Here is a 19,305-nt window from a genome sequence, read left to right as displayed (position 1 = left end):
CCATCCAGGGCAGGCCAAGCCCCTTCCTCCTCAGGGCCCTGCCCTCTCTGGAACCTTCTGCCCATGGCTCTACTTCCCGTGGCTGCTCAGGCCCTCATTAGCTCTCAGCTCCGATGTCACCAAGCCAGGGGGTCTTCCCAGATCAGTGTTCCCCACAAGCATCCTGGCCACCGCGCCCAGTGCCCCGTCACCTCACCGCCATGTTTCCTCTGCGGCCCTGGTCACACGGGGCCACGGGACGGCTTGCTTCTCCGTGGCTGTCTCTGCATTTGCTCTCTGCCTCCTCCTCTGTCTAGCTTGTGTCTCCAGCAGGGCAGGACCACCTCGTCTGCGTGTTCCGCTTGTTCCTCGAGGTGGGCTGTGTGCGCTGGGCACTTGGCGGGAGTGTGTTGGCTGAATGAGTGAATGAATGAATGCGCTCACATGGGGTGCCAGGCGTCGTCCGCGGACTTCCCGTCCGCGTTCCGTTCACTCTTCTGGGTGACCTTGGCTGGGGAAAAAATCCCTCCACCTTTGATACTTGTTTCTGGGTCTGGAAACAGAACAAAGAGGAGACTGACACGGAAGCGGGGAGGTCCGTGGACTCTAGACCTTCTTCTCCATCAGCCTCGGGCAGCGCTGCTCCCATCCGGCCCCGGCCCCGCTTCACTGTACCCCAGGCGTGTGCTCGGGCTGGGGTGGGGGGCAGCCCTGGCAGCCGCTCTCTCACTATTTGCAGCTCTAGGCTCCAGGCAGAAATTGGCACATCCCCACCGGTGTCAGGAAGGACCCAGCCGGATGTGCTCCTCTGGAGAGGGAGCAAGTGTGGCCCTGACCTCCTGGACCCAGGGTCGCCGCTGTCAGCAGGCCTGGGGGATTTTTCCTTCTAGCAATGTTTTGCCCCTTCCCACCAGGCTACCTCTAAAACACTTCCTGAACGTTCTCCCAAATACTGGGCCCCCTGACCACACCGCCCCTCCAGCCTAACAGACCTGGGAGATGAGCATTGGCCAGCGAGAGGACCTGGGGCCTCTGGGGAGGCAGCCAGTGCCAACACACTTTGCCTAGAAAGGAAATGCAGGCCAGGAATCTCCAGCAAGTTCTAGAACAAGAGGGCCCCTTCTCACAGGGGCCACACCATGGCCCTGGGATGCAGCAAATAACAATCCCCGGGTGTTTCTTTAACAACTGGGAAGGCTCCTGGTTCACCTATAAAGCACAGATGCTAATATCTGCGTTGCAGAGAGGAGTGAATGGGACCCCATGCGTGACCTCGAGGCAGTGGAGCCATCTGATGCCTGGCTGGTTATTATTACATTCACACCCAGGGTGCTTTCCAGTGCTCAGATGTGTGGGTAGAGTAGGGGTCCAGCACTCCATGTCCAAGCCTCACTGCCCCTCTTGATTCCTTCCTTTGCCACTTGTTGGCTGTGTGATGTTGGATAAATTACTTAACCTCTCTGAGCTTCCCCATGTGCCAGCAACCCATATTGTAGGGTTGCGAAATTGGAGCACGTAAGTGCCTACAGTAGCTGGTAGGCGGTGTAAAGGGGGTTCAGCACCTCCCTTTTCTTCCCCACCATTGCACTGGTAGGTAGAGAGAGGCCCCAGCCTGCCTGTGCCCAGAGCTGCCAGAAGTTCACGACATGTGGCCAGGATTTTATTAGCACTGGTTCTTCTGACTCCAGAGAACTTGCATGCTCCTTTTTAGGGTGTCTCTGTGTACTTAGCCTCCATCACTGACCCTCCCAGCATCTGCAGGTATTCACTGGCCAGTGTGCAGAGCACTCTCCCACCTGTCTTGCTGTCTGTCTGTCTCCATGGTGACTCCCTTGAAAACAGGGGCCTGTCCCTGTCCCCCTGGCTGGCAGTCTTGGGTCCAGAAGTGCATGTTGAGCCCACGAGGCCCTGTCATCCTCCAGGCCTCCAGGGGATGCTGCATCTGGTGTAGCCCCAGCCGTCCGCCAGGACCCCAGGCTCACCTCTGCAAACAGCCCTCACTGCCACCTGCCGCTCACTGGCCGTCCCACTGCCTGCTTCTCCTGGAGCCTCCTGCTGCCTCAGGGCATGGCTCAGGGCTGCTTTTAAAAAATAATATTTAGAACCTAAAAATATTGTACTCATGAATCATATTCCAGTCTTTAAAGTGAATTTGAAAATACAGAAAAGCAAAAATGAGTTTAAGAAAACACTTCAAGTTCTGTCCCCCGGGGGTAACCATAGCTTGGGCGTTTTATATGATCTTCCAGACACCCATGTATACGTCGGTTTGTGGTAGTGAGTATGAAAGTGCTGGAGGTTGAGTTTGGATCCTGTTTCCACCACTGACGAAGGTGTGGTTTGAGCAGGTCATCTAAGCCATCTTAGCCTCGGTTTTCTCGTCTGAAATATGGGCATGATAAATATACTGGTGTGTGTCAAACAGGATGCTAAACACTGGCCTCTGTCAGCATTAAACACGCGTCAGCCGTGCCCTCGGGAGCCATGACCCTATCATGTGCATGCTTGTTGATTCCTTTTTTCTTTTTATGGACGTATAGCCAGTTTACTATGCTCCAGTGGGATCTTATTCTTTCTATTGCCGGGGAGCCAGAGGTGCTCAGCTGGAGAGGCCTGGAGAGAGGAGCACACTGGCTATCTTGAAACATCTAACCGGCTTTCATGAGAGGGAACGGGACCTGGTTTGGATTTGGTGCCAGCAGAGGGCAAGCTTGAGGACAGGCCCTCGCCATCTGCCCCCGCCGTGGTCCCCAGTGCCCTGCCCAGAGCCAGGTATAAGTGGGCACCAGCAAATGGACCTGGTGGGCAGAACTTGGAGAGCACTTGAAACCTCTCAGCTCAGAGTGAGGAAGCCCCTTGGACACGTCAGGGATGCCCAGAGGCAGAAGGGATTGCCTCAGGAAGTAGCAAGCTGGCTGTCTGTCCCTGCAGGCTTTGGAGACAGACAGACATGGGTCCCTGTGTGCACCTTGGGCAGGTGACCTGGGAGAGACTGAGTCAGGTAGTGGTCAAGAGCCAGCTGCTGGGGCCAGCCTGCTGACTTTGCCACCTGCTAGCTCTGCAGCCTTGGACAGTTGGCTAACTTTTTAATGCCCTTCTTTCCGCATCTGGGAACAGCAGCACCTATCCCGGACGGCCGTAGGGAGGAGTCAGTCAAAGGTACTAATGGATCCAACGTGCCGAGCACAGTGTCTGGGCAGAGCAAGCTCTCTCTGTGTGTCTGCAGGGCACGGAGATAACTCTTGTCGCCCGGCAGAGCACAAACAGTCAGCGTCGCACGCCCAGCGAAGTGCCTGGCATGCAGGCATCAGTCCTGGCAGCCCTTACAACTCTGATCATTATTCACATCATCCCTGGGGCCCTGCTGGCTCTCCACGGTGGGGTTGTGTGGACGACTTCCTGGCTGGCCTCAGAGCAGCGGAGGAGCTGCCGTGTGTCTGCTGGGTGTCTGATTCATCTCTCCTCCTCCGCCTCTTCCTCTGCCCACTTGGAATGTCATCATCTGGTCTGTGGTTAGCTGCACTCAGCAGCGGCTGCTGGGAGGTGATGGATGGGCAGTGATTGCTTCCTCTCCGTTGCTCGCTGAGCCCTCGGGCTCTGCTCCCTGCTTCTCCCCGTCCTGCTCCGCTAGACTGGGGAACCGCCTCTACTCCTAGATTCCAGACCCATGTAGGCCTTTATTTAAATCCAGATGCTCCTCCTGTCTGGTAAGCTGCGTAACTTCTCTTAGCCTCAGTTTTTACATCTGGGTAATGGGAACAAAATCTGCCTCCTTGAATGGTGATTATAGGTAAAATCCCCAGCTGGGTGATTGGCACACAATAGGCACTTAATTGGCAGCACCCTTTTCTTCCCGCATGGAGAAACCCTTGGCCGGGAGCCAGGGGATGGTGTGATGTGTGTTCTCCAGACAGAACTGTGGGTGTGTCAGTGCAGAGCGGAAGGACGTTAGAGACCATCTTGTGCTCTCTCTCCCTTTGCTGTTTGGTAAACTGAGGACATGGCGAAGTTTTTCCAGAGAAGTTGCATTGATTTCTGTGTTTTGCCCTGGGAGCAGCAGCTCTGATCAGCCAAGGCCCAGCCTCTGGTGAAGCGGAACCCACGCTGTGGAGGGTGAGCTTGCTCCTCTCCAGAAGTCTGGAATGTTCTCCCTTCCTAGAGACTGAGGGAGTGTGGACGTCAGTGGGTGGCAGTTAAATGAACTCCAGGCCTTTGTTACCAGCCTTGTCTTTGTCGTGTTCTCACACTTTGAAAAGGGAAAGTCAGCCAGCTAACCAAGGACTAATTTAATACACACTTTGACACCTGAGACTCAGCCTTACCCTTAATTCCAGAACTGCTTCTTCTGTTGATCCTGAATGATCACCTGATAAATCCGGATTGACCAGTGAGGTGGAGCTGGTCCCATCTGCCAGTAGCTCCTTTACCAGGAAAACAAGTTTCTTTTTCTTCTGCTTTCCACCTGGACTTGGGGCAGCTGTGTTGGAGTGCCTCTCTCCTCAGTTCTTATAGACGGCCCTGCAGACGTATGTCCTGCGTTTGAGGAAAGAAGGAGAGGAAGTACCCTTGCTGACCCCATCTAGCTGCCTGTGCCCTTAAACCGGGAAAAGCAAGCTTTCTAAGAAACCATGCCGCCCCAGCCACGGTGCTCCTCTGTCATTCGTTTCCTTGGCCAGAACTGGGTCACAGGTCCATCCCAGCTGGAAGGTGGGGGCTGGAATAACTGTCATGGGCTTAGACCAGCCAGCCACCGCTTTTTTCCTTGAGCTGAAAACACTGCCATCTGAATAAAAGTGACATTCTTTTAGCAAGGAAGGAGCGGGGAATGGGTGTTGGGTTAGCTAACCGTGTCTGCCACTTCTCTGTGGCACGAGTCCCAGGGCCTGTGAAATCTCCTCACCTAGTCGTCAGCATCACGACGAAGCCCGTGCCTGGGAGTCGTCCAGGCCACCACTCAGCATTTACCTCTCAGCTCAGGTGTCACTGGTCATTTCTGCTCAGCATGAACTCGAGCCCGCTCTGTGCCTGGAGCCGTGAGACTCCGCCAGGTCTGCAGACGCGCTGGGGAGACAGCCACGCCAGTCAGGGCCTTTAGCTCGGCGACGTCAGCTCCAGACCCGGGGCCCTGCCCAGGGGCTCCCTGCCCGGGCGGTAAGGGAGTGAGTGAGAGCAAGGCTCTGGGCGAGGGTGCTGAGCAGAATCCTGACGGTCGAGGAGGAGCCTGTGAAGCGAGGAGACTCAGGGATGTCACTGCAGCTCCAACAAAATTCCTTGGGCTTACACGTTCCAGGCCCCTCGCCAGTCAGCCCAGGGGTGCCCTGAAGGCAGGGACGGCGCCTCGCCTCTGATCCCATTTGTGAGTCCCTAGAACTGGCTCAGTGTCTGGAATGTATCTGGGGCTCTATAAATATTTTAGTTTTAGTAAATGAGTTAACTTGGAAATAAGTAGATCGTTGTCCAAGATGTGGGCATCTCTTGGCCAGAGGGATGCAGTTATGGGCTGAGAGGGACCTGGAGGCTAGTCCCTCCTCCCTGCCAACAAGTGAACCTTAAGGGCCTGGTCCTCCCTGGGGATTCTGGCTGGAACAGGTGTTCTGGGGTCCATTTGTCCGGACATATGTCAGCTATAAATTCCCCCTCGAGGCTTTCGAATGTGTGAGGCTGAGTGAGGGCCCCAGGAGAGGGTGGCAGGTGTTTTGAGGAATGATTTCTTAAAGCAGTTTGGGCCAGCTCTAGCATCTTTGAAAAGTGTCCATCCTTTCTGTGTTCGTGGGCTGCCTTTGGCCGTCGGGGTTCGGGAATCAGGTTGTCCCCTTTATTTACAGAGGCAAGGCTCAGTGGCTCTGCCTGCCCTGAGCTCCAGCCATCAGCCTCCAGAGATTTGCTCATAATCAAGACTAAACCTCCTGAGTCAACTCATTTTAAATGACGCTCGGTCCCCAGCCAGTCCCTCTGGCATCCCACCCAAGTTCAAGCAGCTGGTCCTCACCCTGCAGCTGCCACTGTCCTGGGTAGAGCTGTCTAAATACTGCACTAGCATCCTCTCTTGTATCTGGTTCTAGACGGACAGCCCCATGCTGTTTCCAAAATAACCCCTTCCTTGGGGCTTGTCAGACCTCTGGTGCCTTTTAGGATAAACATTAAAAATACCTCCTCCCAAGTCAGGGAAGGTATCATTCTTTCCCCTCGCCAACTGGTTAGGAGACCTCAAGCTGGTCCTACCGCGAAGTATTTGTGCCCCTCAGTACGAAAGGAGATCACTGCACACAGAACTGACGGGATGACCACACTGCCTGGTCATGCGTGGTTACTATGGGGACGTGTGGCACCGTATCGCTTCAAGGGCAGCGCAGGTCTCTGCTAAGCTGCCTCCAGCGCTAAATTTAAATTGGCCTCTTCACCCAGAGCCAGTCCTGTGTGTCTTGATCTTGGCCTGTCCTCCAGGCGGCCCTGCGACAAGTGTGTGCTTTGCAAGGTGTCTCATGTCACACACGCTCACACTGACCCAGAGACGAGGAGACTTGGTGCAGAGCCAGCGCTTGGACCCAGAACTTTACAATTCGCGGTTGGTTCTCTTTCCGGGATTTTTAGGGCAACTGGAAGAGTCCCTCTTCATTCCGCTTTTTTTTTAAGTGAGAAATTGTGAGGAGGTTTAGATCAGTCGTTTATGTAATGTCCTATAGTGAACTGTGTTTTCCCGTGTGGCTTACCCCAGGGCCTTTGTGTAACTGAGCAGCCTTGTCCCTGGAATTGCACTGCAGCTCCTTAGGGAGGCAGGTGGGCCCGCAGCACACTGTGCCCGTTCCATCGACGCCCCGCTGACTTGGGTTTGCATATACAAGCTCATGCCTTCAAAACTGAGCTGCTCTCTGCCGGCATCCCCTGTGTTCCTTTGTGCGTCGGGCTGAGTCTTCCCGTTCCTTTAAGAGAAACCTCGTTTGTGACACTGTTGACCACATGGGTTCCTGTGTGTGGCTCCCTCTGACGGGCAGGCTGTGAGCCCCTTGTGGGTGAGGACCAGGCCCGCTCCTACCTCACCCCCAGCGCAGAGCCCAGGATTTGCAGGGCCGATGCTTTCAAGTGTATCTGGGCGTAAATGAAGTAGTTCCTAAATGTGGCAGCACCACTGCATCTGCTCCAGGCTGGACGTCCTACGGGCTGGGAGGGTCCCCGGAGTGACCGTGGGCTGCCTTCACTCATCAGCCTCTCTGTTTCCTCTTGCTTTTCTCAGACGTGCTCTGCCCCAGCGTCCGCGTGGAAGGAGATCGCTTTAAGCACACCAATGGCGGAACCAAGGAAATCACAGGTGGGAGAGAAATGGCCACCCTACGTGGCTTGCTTTGCTGGGCTGTTTCCCGGACCTGAATGTGACCCTCCTTGATTCAGGGGTGACCTCACCGATGCCTCCCTCACTCCCATCTTTCACCAAGTCCTGATACGATAGTTTGAAACGTGCAGGTAGCCACTCCATCAGTGAACCGTCCAGTAGGGGAGAATTTCCCGTTTTCCACCTGGGAGTCAGTGGTGATTCTGTGGGAGTCATAAAGCATGCAGCAGGGTGAGCGAGGTGGTGAATGAGTGAGCGGATGATTGGCAGCGTGAGTGAAAGGGTGGATAAATAAATGTATTTGGGAATGAGGGAGACAGTGAATCAGAGTTATAAATATATGAGAGGATTAATGGATAAAAGAACTGGGAGACGCATGATTGCAGAGCCAGCGGCAGAAATAAATAGCGCTATCTTGTTAGAGGCTGTCTCCGTATGTTCCACAGCGATCAGGGTGCGTGGGCATGGCTGAGCCAGCATCCCTGTCACCCTGACGGTGTTGAGCGTCAGTTACCTCTCTTGGTGGCCACTCATCCTGCTGGACACTTCAAGCGCGTGATCCAGGAAAGTCTTCTTCCTCCTCCAGGACACCAGCGCTGCTCTCCTCACCAGGGGCCCCGGCTTTCCCTCCCAAAGCATCTTGGGTCCAACTCTAACCCACGTGTAGTCTGTCTCTCATCCGAAGCAGTGAGCCATGTGCAAGAGATCAGGACCAGGTGTCTTGTAGGCACTGCCGGTGCCCTGCCTCTATCCCAGGGGCCCTGCCGTGGCCACATGAAGACGCCAGCCTCTGCATCTTGGTGCTGGAGGGACGTTTCTAGAACGACAGAAGGCTGTGCTGCCCGTGTGCATGGGAGGTGAAATGCCAGGGAGTAACCCAGCCCTCAATCAGTGACCATCAGTGAAGGAACACCCAGCTCTTTGACCCATTTCCCAGGGTGTCCCACTGGGGTCCAGCTGTGGTCGCCCACCGGGCAGCTGACTCTGTTCATCCACTGCCGTCTCTGCCTGCCGCCGTTCCTTCTCCATCAGGCGCCTCCCAGATAAACTCGTGGCACTTCTGAGGAAGCCCCTGGTGTGTAGTTGGCGGACAGTGTGGTCCTATCTCTGCCAGGGTTTCTCTGTCTAGCTCACGAGATAAAGATGACTTTCACCCTCTTCCCTCTGCTAGCGCAGTTGCCTTGACGTGAGCATGTTCATAGCTGAGTCGCTGCCCAGAGGGCAGACACGCTGGGCAGTTGGACAGGGATGTTCCCACTTACTGCCGCGGTGACGCCCAGCTGAGCTCTGGTTCTGGGTAATCCAACCTCCATCCCTGGAGTGTGGATGGGCCGCCAGGCTCTGCCCTGGGACAGCTTCTGCTGAGGTCACCCTTCAGAGCAACTTCGTACCTTCTGCTTTGTCCATCTCCGGCTTCCTGAGCGATGAGTCCTTCACAGCAGTATCGCCCCTAGAGAATTATCCAGTGTGTCTGTCCGCAGAAGGGAAGTTGTTACGACAGTAGCAAAGGTGGTGATACTCGACACCGACTCACTGCGTGCCAAGGGATATGCCCTTATTCTCTCACTGAGCCCTTCTGGCGTCTGAGACTGGTGCTATTATGTATCTTTTAGTAGAGGGAACTGAGGTACAATCACATTAAGCAACTTGCCTGAGTTTGCGGTGGAGTGAGGGCTCACATCCAAACCTTCAGAAGGAAAGGAGGGAGGCAGGGAGGGAACACAAATGAGCATATGAATTTGCTACGTCATCTGTAACGCAGAATAAGCTTTCCTGTCATTGTATGGACTGAAGAGCCTCCAATGTTTTTTCTAATGGGGAATAACTGATTCTTGCTGGGAAGATTCGGAACGTGTGTTTGTGTGTGTGTGTATGTGTGTGTGTGTGCGTGTGCACACGAGTCACGTGCAGAGCTGGGGACAGATCCTTTCGTCTCTGCACACAAGGAAGGTGGTGCCGAGGAGTCTCTGTGGTGATTGGATAGACATGGGACCCTCTGTTCGGAACCCACCCTGTGGGTCCGCAGCCTGGGGAACGCTGGAACCTCGCTCCCCTCCATGGGCTCCGAGGCCCCCAGGAAAGAAGCCACAGTGCCTTGTGGGCACCCGTCAGCACGAGGTGCTGACGTCCTGGTTGTGTGTCTCCAAGAGCAGACAGCCCCCTGGATCCGTTGTCTCCTCTAATGATAATCAGCCCAGAAAAAACGCTCCCCCCGCCGTGCTGAGGCTGAACCAGAGTTAGGACGGAGCGATCTTCTCAGACTTAAATGCCAACTTAAATGCAGTTGGGTAATCGGATCAGCTTTTGTAAAAAAGTATTGTGGTTCCCCAAAGCCTCACCTCCAGACGTTTCCTTAAATGACTCCAGCTATTTTTAGGGCCTGTGAACATGGGGAAGAGAACAGACGAGGCAGTTTGGAGGCGAAGGTCTTAGACAGGACATGCTGCTCCCCAGCCGCCAGCCGTGGTCCGTCTCCTGGCATCTCTGAGACTTAGTTTCCCCACTTTATGCAATAGTGGAGCCAACGTACTGTCTGTGAGGACCCCTCTAGACTCTAAGAACAGAATGCTCTCCAAGTTCTAGCCACTCAAGGTGTTATACAACATTGGGGGGGGCAGTGGGGAGAGTATAGCTATTTAATGCTTAAGGAAGGTTCTAGGCCTGGTCCAGCTCTGAGATTTGGCCACAGACATCCTGATTCTCTCTCCTCCTACCTGGGCTCCGACATCCAGTTGATAATCACTGAGTCACGACCGATCATCTCTAATAGCCTCAGTCTGGTGCTTCTTCCGCCCCTCCTCCTCCGCCCTGTGTTACCAAGTCTGGTCCTCACTGGTCCTGCTCTTCCATCCCCTGCTGGCAGAATGACCTTTTAAAATAGAAACAGGATTGTGTTTCTCCTTTGCTTTAAAGCCCTGCGGTGGCTCCCTGTTGCCTGCAGAAAGAAACTCAAACTGTCTCGCGTGGCCGGCAGAGCCCAGCCTTGTCTGCCCTTGCCTGACTTATCCCCAGCCAGAGTCCCCCTGATTGTGGCTCTGGAGATCCCGAAATAGCCAGGAGTCTCAAAAGGAGCCCAGCTGACTCTGGTCTGGTGACCTTTGCACATCCAGCTACCTTGGATGCCCTTTCCTCCTTTTCTTATCTGCCCAGATTTTATTTGTTCTTCAAATTCAGCCCAGGCCTTGCCTCCTCTGGGAAGTCCTCCCTGATTGCTCCTCAGCTGGACGCAGGAAATATTCCGTGTGCTCCAGTACAAGCCCAGGCACCTCCCTCGTTATCATTTACCCATGGTACCTAACACTGCTTATCTATGTGCCTGTTTCCCGGTAGGCACTAAACTTTTCCGGGGGCTGGAATTTTGTCCTGTTCATTATTAGAATCTGAGCAGCCAACAGGGCATCTAATATGTAAGAGGCCCTTAATGGTTTAGGGAATTCCTTCCTTCTCCCTTTTGATCTTTCCACAAACGATGCCTCAAAGAGGAACGGAAACCAGAAGTCCTCCATTTTTAGGGATGGAAACGTGAATCAGATCAGGTTCCCCAAATCACTCACCTTCTAGTGAGAAAAGCAGTCCCATAGACGGACGAGCTGAGTGCACCTCGGCCAGACCCACTGAAGACCCGGGGGTGACTGGTGCCCGGGGAGGCCAGCCCCGCTGCGTCCAGCGCGGACCTGTGAAGGACGAGGCAGAGCGTACAGTAGGCGCCCACAGGAAGCGGGTGTCACCTGCGGGCGCCCCGCAGTCATTACCGGGTCCCTGACGCCGCCTGGTTCAGCTGACTCAGTGCCTTCGGGGAGGTGCGCCCTTGCAGTTTCTGTGTGAAACGATGGCTCCTTTATCTCCCGATGCCGCGCGTCAGAGTCCACTTACCTCGGGAACGCTTTTCATTTTCCTCCCAGCCCTTGTTTATTTCAGGCCGTTCCTCTTTTCTCCATGCCCTTTGCTGCCACCTAGTTAATTGCTTGTTGCTTGAAGTTTTGTCGTGTTTAAGTCTTTGTTTTTATTCATTGAAACCAGTGAAAGTGGAGCTAGAAAGTGGAGCATATGTTTGCTTTTTTAAAACTGTTTATCATTATGGTTATTGTTAATTCTCCCACAGATAATTGCTAGAGGGAAACCCAGCGCCAGGCAGCGACCTCTGGCATCAGGGGCGCGGCTGTGAAGTGGAGGAGCAGGTGTCTCTGCTGTTCTGCCCCAGACACCTCGCAGGGTGGGCTTTGGGCACGTGTCTGCTAGATTTTGAACCCGCCCTCTGAACAAGTGCCACCTCTCAGTGGGCCCTCTGGGGACCGGACATCCTTGTGAGGCCTTGGGCAGCCCAGTGAAGTGGGAGATTTTAGGGGCTGAGTCGTTGCACCAGAGTCAGGGCGCAGCAGAGTCTAGGAGCAGGGAGGCGCCCAGGTGTGTCTGAGTGAGACGCCCTCCTGTCCCCACTTTCGCCCCTTAATTAAAGTGGCAGATTCTCTGGAGCAGCAGCCCGCCGCTGCCCTACCTCCAGGCAGTAACCTTTCCTGCTCCAGGAGTTTTGCCCCCAGGTGGGTAAGAGCCTCAGAGAATGGACGGGAGAGCCCACAGGGAGCCGCCTGCCTCAGGCTGCTGGAGGTGGCAGGCCTGCGGGGCGGGCCCTTGTCTCTGCCTCACTGTCGGGGAGGCAGGAGGATGCCGGCCTGCCTCTGGCCGCTGCTGGGCCAGCTTTTAGACCTAGGACAGCTTGGCTCCAAACCGGCTCCACCTTTCTCTGGAGCAGAATCTGAGCCCCAGACAGCCCCAAACGCCTTTTACCACTTGGTGTCCTGCCATGGAACCTTCTGGGCCCATCACTCCACTCCCAGGCACCAGCCTCTCCCAGTGTCTCATGCTTCCCAGGCCCCTAGGGGCGCTTCCAGGTCCAGGGCCCCGTGTACTTGGCAGCGCTTTGCAGCTTTGCGAGGTCTCTCCTAGGTGGGCCCTGGGCAGCCCCACTAGCTGCTCCCAGCTGACCTGCCTGGCTCTGTGAGGCATAGCGCCCAGAGATGCCAAGACGCTTTATGCCTCTTTTCTCCAGGCAATGCTGAACTGTCAGCAACCCGCCCACAGCTCGAGGACCCAGGACAGCCGCCTGCAGGGGCAGGTGGCTGCTCTTTGCCACGCCGAGGGAGGCCTGGTCCCCTGTAACCAGGCTTAGTGGTGGGGCTGTGGGAGAAGCGGCCGGGCTGTGGCCAGGCTACGAGGCTGCTTTGACGGGGGATTTCACGTAGGACGGGGGTCACACGGTTCCCACCGTGGTCCCCAGGAGGGCTCGTGCTGTTGGCTGAGCAACTACTCGGTGCTGGCCTCCCGCAGGCGCCGCTGAGGTCATTTCTCTGAACCCCTGCAAGGAATTACTGCTCTCTCCGTTTTTCCAGTGAAGGAGACAGGCTCAAAAAAAAAAAAAATCAGATAATTTCTTCAAAGTTAGTCAGTTTCTTAGTCCGTTTGAGCTGCTGTAACAAAAATACTGTGAACTAAGGCTTAAAAGCAACAGACATCTATCTCTTACAGTTTTATGGGCTGGAAGTCCAAGATCAAGGCACCTGCAGATCTGGTGTTTGGTGGGGGCCTGTTTTCTGGTTCACAGATGGCCTTCTTGCTGGGACCTCAGATGGCGGAGGGGCAAGGGAGCTCCTGGGCCCCTTTTATACCAACTCTAACGCCATCCATGGGGGCTCCACTCTCATGACCTAACCACCCCCAAAGCCCCTACCTCATAAACCATGACACTGGGGGTCAAGTTTCAGTATTTGCATTTGGGTTGCGGGGGCACATTCAGCCCATGGCACTCAGCTAGAAGGCTGCCCCGGGGCAGAGTGTGCCGTGGGCTCTGTTCACATCCTCAGCACCCAGTGCACATTGTGCGTTTACTGGGGACTCACTCCCTTGCTTTGGAACTCTCCCTGACCAGCAGCCTCATGCTTGCAGAATGGAGGGCTTTTTTATTGCGTAAAAATCAGACATTTAAATTCACTTATGCAAGAAATGCAGTTTGGAAAACATGCTCTTTCCAGCCATGATGAACATTGGGAAAATGTGATACATAGTTATTGTGTCACCAAAGGTGATCAGATTCCACCCACTCTCCCATTTTACAGACGAGGGGACTGATTCTGGGAGGGGAAGGTGACTCAGCCCAGGTCACCCTGAATCATTGCCAGGGAGACCACCCCCGAATGCTTATTCAGAACTTATGATGGGACAGTAGAGCAATCACGTGCTCATTCAGGGAGAAGGATCTGTTTAGAGCATCTGGTATTTAATGGACATCTACCTGATGTGCCCCACAAGTGTAAGAGCAGGGATTTGAACTCTAATGTTTCTACCTCCAGAGCCCTTCCTCCTTCGTCACCCCACAGTGCCCACACCGAGGCAGCAATGTGATGTGCTGGCTGATACTGTCTCCCCGGGGAGCGGGAAGCTCTGGCAGGTGAGAGGGGGGCCGCCTGAGGGCAGGCACCAGCCTCACTCCTCTCGCGTCCCGTGTGGGCATTGTGGTCTGGCTCCTCGGAGGACCCCGTCTCCAGGACTCAAGTCAGCCCCCCACCGCCCCCCGACTGGTCCAGGCAGTTTTGTAGGGAGTTGTGAGTAAGGATGTGCTGCTGGTGGTGGAGAATCAGGAGTAATAACTCACCTGCTGAACCAGTTTCCTACTGTGTGCTGAGTGGTCCCATGGGATTCTCACAGCAGCCCAAGTGGCGGCCTCAAGCTCTTCCGTGGTGTTGACTGAAAAAGAATGCATATCCTGAAAGCTGAGAATTATGTTCTATTAGGCAGACTTTCCGAGGACTTCAAGCCCAGGAGACAGCCTCTCAAACAGCTCTGAGGGAGGGGAGGAGCCAGGATATATAGGAGTTTTTGCAGCAAAGACCAGGTAGTCGAAACATCAAAAGATTGCTGTTAATGAAAGAAAACCAGGTATCTCAAGTTAAGGAATTCAGCGCATTTTTCTGTATGGGAAGGTGCAAAGTCTGGGCTCACTGAAATCACTCCTTTGACCTGCACCTGGCTCTCTAGGGCCGGTGTCCTGTGCTTTCCCATCCTGAGTCTCCTGGCGGGGGCACCCTGGCGGGGTGGCTGCAGAGGCTGAGGGCTTGACGGCGGGCATCCTGTTTCCATCCTGACTTCCCTCAGGGCTCACCGTAGGGGGCTGGTGGCTGTAGCGTCCTGTTTGCTTCTGTGGCAGGCAGTGTTTTTCATTCACACGGGTGTCAATGCCTTCTTTCACAACCACATACCGGGGCTCCTGGGGTTATGTGACTCGCTCAGTGTCACATAAATATGTGACTGAGCTGGGTGACCCCCTGTCCCACTAGCTCCCCTGAGCCCAAAGGTCATGTCTTTTCCATCACTTTACATGGTCAATACCTGAGGCCTCTCTTAGAGCCAAAGCGAAACAAGATACACCTGTCCACTAATGGGAGCTCGTGAACACAGTTCTCCTTTCTCTGATGTTTTGCTCTTTAAAATTGTACAGTTTAAAAGCTGCTGAACTATAATTCAAGCAAAATCCAAATGAATTGCAGAAATGTGGCCGCAGGACAGAAAGCCCTAAATCGCTGCTTTGCCTGCAAGGCCGACCTGTGTGAGCCAGGTGTTCCTCCGGGGGCTTCCGGAACCCCGGCCACACGGCCAGGACAGTGCCCGTCCTCTCCCTGCTTCACTGTGATGCAGGACTGTCACAAGCTCACATTTCCTGGGAAACCCCAGCAGCTGCGTTTCTCCTGCATCTATTCCCTGGACTGGGCAGTGGCAGTGGAAGCTGGCCGGCTCCGGACTCTGCTGTGGCCTCATGTTTTCACCTGGGAAATGTATCTGCACAGTTCCCTCCGCTTAAATCCCGCTCCGCTCCCCGGGCAGGGTGGGCGGGCTGCCCTCGCAGAGCAGGCGTGCTTTCCCCGTCTCCTGTGCTCTTCCTGGCGGACTCACTCCCTGCTCTTCTCTCTGGATAGGTTTTGACCTGATGGATCTGTTCAGCGTGAAGGCGATCTTGGGGAAGAGGGAGACCGGAGCGCAGAGTTCCTATGTCCGGATGGGCGCCTTCCCTGTGGTGCAGAGGACCGAGTGAGTGGTGACGTCTCCTTCCACACTTACCTAGAGGGGCAGGAAGGAGGCCATGGTTGCTCCCTGAGCACTGGGTAGGGCTTTAGCCTCCAGAGCACCTGGTAAGGCCTCCCTGAGACGAGGCGACTGAATCCCTGACCTGGGATTCAGCCTGTTTCTTAGCCGATCTATTACCATGAACGCTATTGGTCCCCTGGTCCTTCTGTGCTCACCTCTCTGTACCAGCAGTCCGATCATGCATGCGTTTTTCTGTCAGTTCAGTAAACAACAAACGTTTACGGCTTAGACCCTCGGCATCTGCTCCAGCCTGGCCGCTCTGTTACCGCAGGCATATTGCCCCCCAGAGTCCGGTGCTTGTTTGGCCAGTGGAGACCCAGGTCAGTATTTACCGGGTGCCTGGCCTCCCACGACCTATTAGAGGCCCCTGTGCCTCCATCACGGCATGTTTTCACCTGAGATGGATGTTCCCACCTTGCAACACTGTTGAGAGGATTATGCTCCAAAGATGTGTCCAGAGTCCGACAGCTGTCGGTCTCCAGTCAGGTGTTAATGATGCCCGAACGAGATGTTCCATGAAGCGCCTCTCAGGCAGACTGAGCTTTTGAAAATGAGAAGTGATATTCTGTCTTGACACTCTGCCTCCACCTTCAAACTCATTGTTTAGGGTGTTCTTAAGCTAATGGGCTGGAAAGACCCTGTGTGTGATCTGGCCCCGTCCTGCCTTTTTGGCCTCAGGCTCTTCCATGGCGCTCCCTAGTCCGGCTCCTCTGTCTCTGTTCTGGGAGCCTTCCCGCCACCCTCCTCCCAGGGCAGAGCCTCTGTTCGTGGTCTTCCCTCCCCGGGGACACCTGCTCGCCCTTCTGAGTACAGCCCAGCCATCCTGCTTTCCAGGACGCCTTCCCCGGCCTGAGACTGAGTCGGGTCTCCCCTGTCCTCGCTCCTCACAAGCTGTACTCCTGCATGAAACGTTGTAACGTTGAAGCCAACTGCAGTTGTGCAGTTAGTCCTTTGCAGACTGTCTCCCCTGCTCAGTGAGCAGCTCCGGGGGGACCTGAGTCTGGTCGCTGCAGTCCCAGCATCGGGCCACACCTGCGCAATGGAGGGAGTTCGTCAGCACCGGCTGAGTGATGAGTCAGTACACAGTCGTGAAAATGCCCCGTTAGGTACTAGCCTGGCAGAGGTGGGCATGGAACACCTGGCCTCAGAGTTTGAGTTTTGCAGGCGTGCAGTCATTTTTCTAACTCAGCCAGCGTTCTGTGAGTGCCATCCCTGCCCCCGGCACTCGATCGGGAGCCTGCAGACGTGGGAGTGGCGCGACAGAAGAGGGGATGGGACAGGTCACCCTCTCGAGTCTCCTCTTCTCACCGTGCAGTGGGAACCGTGATCACGGTCAGGGACCCTTAAAGGAGGCGTGCCTTTCCCGGCAGTGGGCATCGTTCCATCCTGCAGGTGCTGAGACTCAGGTGCTGGGATCTCCCGCTTAGCCACCTGGCCCCGTTCGGGGGCTGCACAGGGCGGAGCGGAATCCGGGTCCATTTCCCTCTTTACCCCCTGTGCTTTTTTGGCCGTACCCATCCAATTCACCACCCGTACCTCTTAGGAAGCACCACAGGCAGCTTCACTGTAAAGCAGTCATGCGATAGAGAAAGAACAAAACAAAGAGAAGAACGCGCACGTTACACAGATGGGGTGGGAAGCCCGGCAGGGGCCCGTCCGGGACGGCGCTGTCTTTCTGCCGAGACGCTTGGGGCCAAGAGCAGGCTGACTTTGGGCACTGCCCTCTGGAACGTGGGGTTGGAGGGCTTCTGAGAAATGGATTTGGGCTTGTGTTGAGTCGCCCTGAGCAGGAGTTTCTACACGGTTTTGAATTTGTTCCAGTGGCGAAACATCAGAAACAAAATCCAGCCAGCAAAGCCCCGACACGTCAGGGCAGCGCGCCCCTTTCTTTCCCCGGTGCTTTGCCATTTACACACAGACACACACACGCGGGGCACTTCAACCTGCAGGTGAACCGTGTTCGTGATGGAAAGGGGCATCGCTTTCAGTAGTTACACTTTTCATAGATTTTTCAATTTGTATTTCTTTCTCACTTGTTTGATGTTTAAAGGGCATTTTACACACCTTATCTAATTTCTTTCTCACTGTGGTCAAAGGAGGGGAGCAAGGCTTGTATTATCCTCATCGTTTATCTGATGAGACACTTGAGTCTCAAAACAGGGCAGTAGCTTGTTCAGAATCTCATAGTCCCTGGGAAGCAGAGGTTGGCCTCAAACCCGGGTCCTCCCGCTCCAGTCTGTCCACCCCTGCACTGTAATCTCGCAGTCGGCTCCGTTGTTTGTGGAAAGGCTTAGATGAGGCCGTTTTGTTTTCTTTAGAGACCCTCTGTTGTGACCCTTTGTTTTCCCCTCCTGAGCATCATTTTTTCTTAGGCTGTGTATGTAGTCTAAGAAAAAGCCTTAACCTCTCCATTGATAGAGGCATTCCTGCCCGAGCTCAGGGATGTTGGGGTTTGGTGCCACAGCACCGCAGTGAAGGGAACATGGAAGTACAGCGGGTCACACGAGTATTTGGGTTTCCCCATGCATATGGGAGTTACGCGTACGCCGTTCTGTAGTCTGTTAAACGTGTAGTAGCAAACCGGCTAAAAGACAACGTACGTGTCTTCATTTGAAAAAGAATGCTGTTGGAAAAATGGCTTGCTTGGTGCAGGGTTGTCAGAAATCTTCAATTTTTGAAAACACGAATCTGTGAAGCACGATAAAGCTAATAAGCACTGCAGAGCGAGCTGTGCCTGTGTGCAGACAGACGGAGACGCGGACACGGCGCACGGGGGTGCCCGGGCCGTCTGCCGTGTGCAGACAGAGGGAGACATGGACACGGCGCACGGGGCGTCTGCCTCTGTGTTACACACGCGTGTGTTGTTTCAAAGGCATGAAAAGTGAGCGTGTGTGGGAAAGAGCAGTGGCGTGGCCGGCCTCGTTGGCGCAAGAGCAAGAAGAAGGAAGTGAAGGGAAACACCCACCTGTGCCCCAGAGCTGATACCCCTGCAGACGGGTGGCGAGGCCCCGGCCCCCTCCCGGGTGGGCAGTGACCTAGGATGTCCCTGAATCCTGAGGGAGACCCTGGCACCCTGAGTGATGGGCGCTGTTCCCAGTGCCCGGATGTGGTCCTGGGTGACATCCCAGCTCAGGGAGTGGCTCTGGACAACGGGGCCAACGCCCAGCTTTGGTCTGTGAACGGAGAGCCGCAGAGGGAGGACCAGTCTTTGCTCACAGGTTCTACAGCCAAACAAAGGGTCCCTGAGGGTCCGAGAGTCTGAGAACCAGGAACCCGGACGCCTCCTCATTTCCCTTCCCGGCTCTCTGGCCAGACAGCTTCCGCCTCCTCCAACACGGAAGGCGGTACCTTGCATTCCTTGCCCCCGGAGCAGCATCTGGCCCCTCCGTGGCCGGCGTGGGGGTGAAGGTGCCGCAGCTCGCGGCCAGGAGGAGAGCCTGGAGGCCAGCCCCCCTCTCGGGGTGGGAGCCGCTGCCAGCCGGCCCCTCAACAGCCAGGCTGCGGGGGTTAGCCCCTGCGGGCCCGGCCGCCCGCAGCCATGACACGTGCATCGCGACACCGTGCACTCGTGACGTATTGTGGGGACAACTTTCATTCTGAATTTGGAGGGGAAAGGGCGGTTACAGGACTGTCTGGACTGGAGCTGCAGGGGGTTGAGGAGCTCCCCCAGGTGAGGGGCTGGCTCCCCACGCCCTGCAGGAAAGCAGGGCTCTGTGGAGAGAGGGGGATGTCCCGGCACGTGGGGCAGGTGCCAGGCAGGATAAGGTACCCCAGTGTGGCCTTGCTGAGACGGAGCAGGCAGGGAGGCCTGAAGGCTGGGGCACTCAGCTGCGTCTGACCCTGGGGAGGGGGTGGCAGTTTGGCAC

General features: G+C 55.3%; 1 protein-coding gene across 1 annotated transcript in view; it reads left to right on the top strand.

Moving 5' to 3' along the window:
- The window catches only part of COL22A1 (collagen type XXII alpha 1 chain), a 212,646-nt gene that overhangs the window by 30,765 nt on the left and 162,576 nt on the right, over positions 1-19,305 (top strand). The window contains exons 4-5 of the mRNA XM_072949767.1: positions 7,211-7,285; positions 15,271-15,382. Coding sequence (XP_072805868.1) covers positions 7,211-7,285; positions 15,271-15,382 — 187 coding nt within the window. The remainder of the gene's footprint in view (positions 1-7,210; positions 7,286-15,270; positions 15,383-19,305) is intronic.

This window comes from Vicugna pacos, chromosome 25 (assembly GCF_048564905.1).
Source record: "Vicugna pacos chromosome 25, VicPac4, whole genome shotgun sequence".
Classification (NCBI taxonomy): domain Eukaryota; kingdom Metazoa; phylum Chordata; class Mammalia; order Artiodactyla; family Camelidae; genus Vicugna; species Vicugna pacos.
The sequence above is the reverse complement of the archived record's forward strand: the minus strand, read 5'-3'. Positions and strand labels throughout refer to the sequence as shown.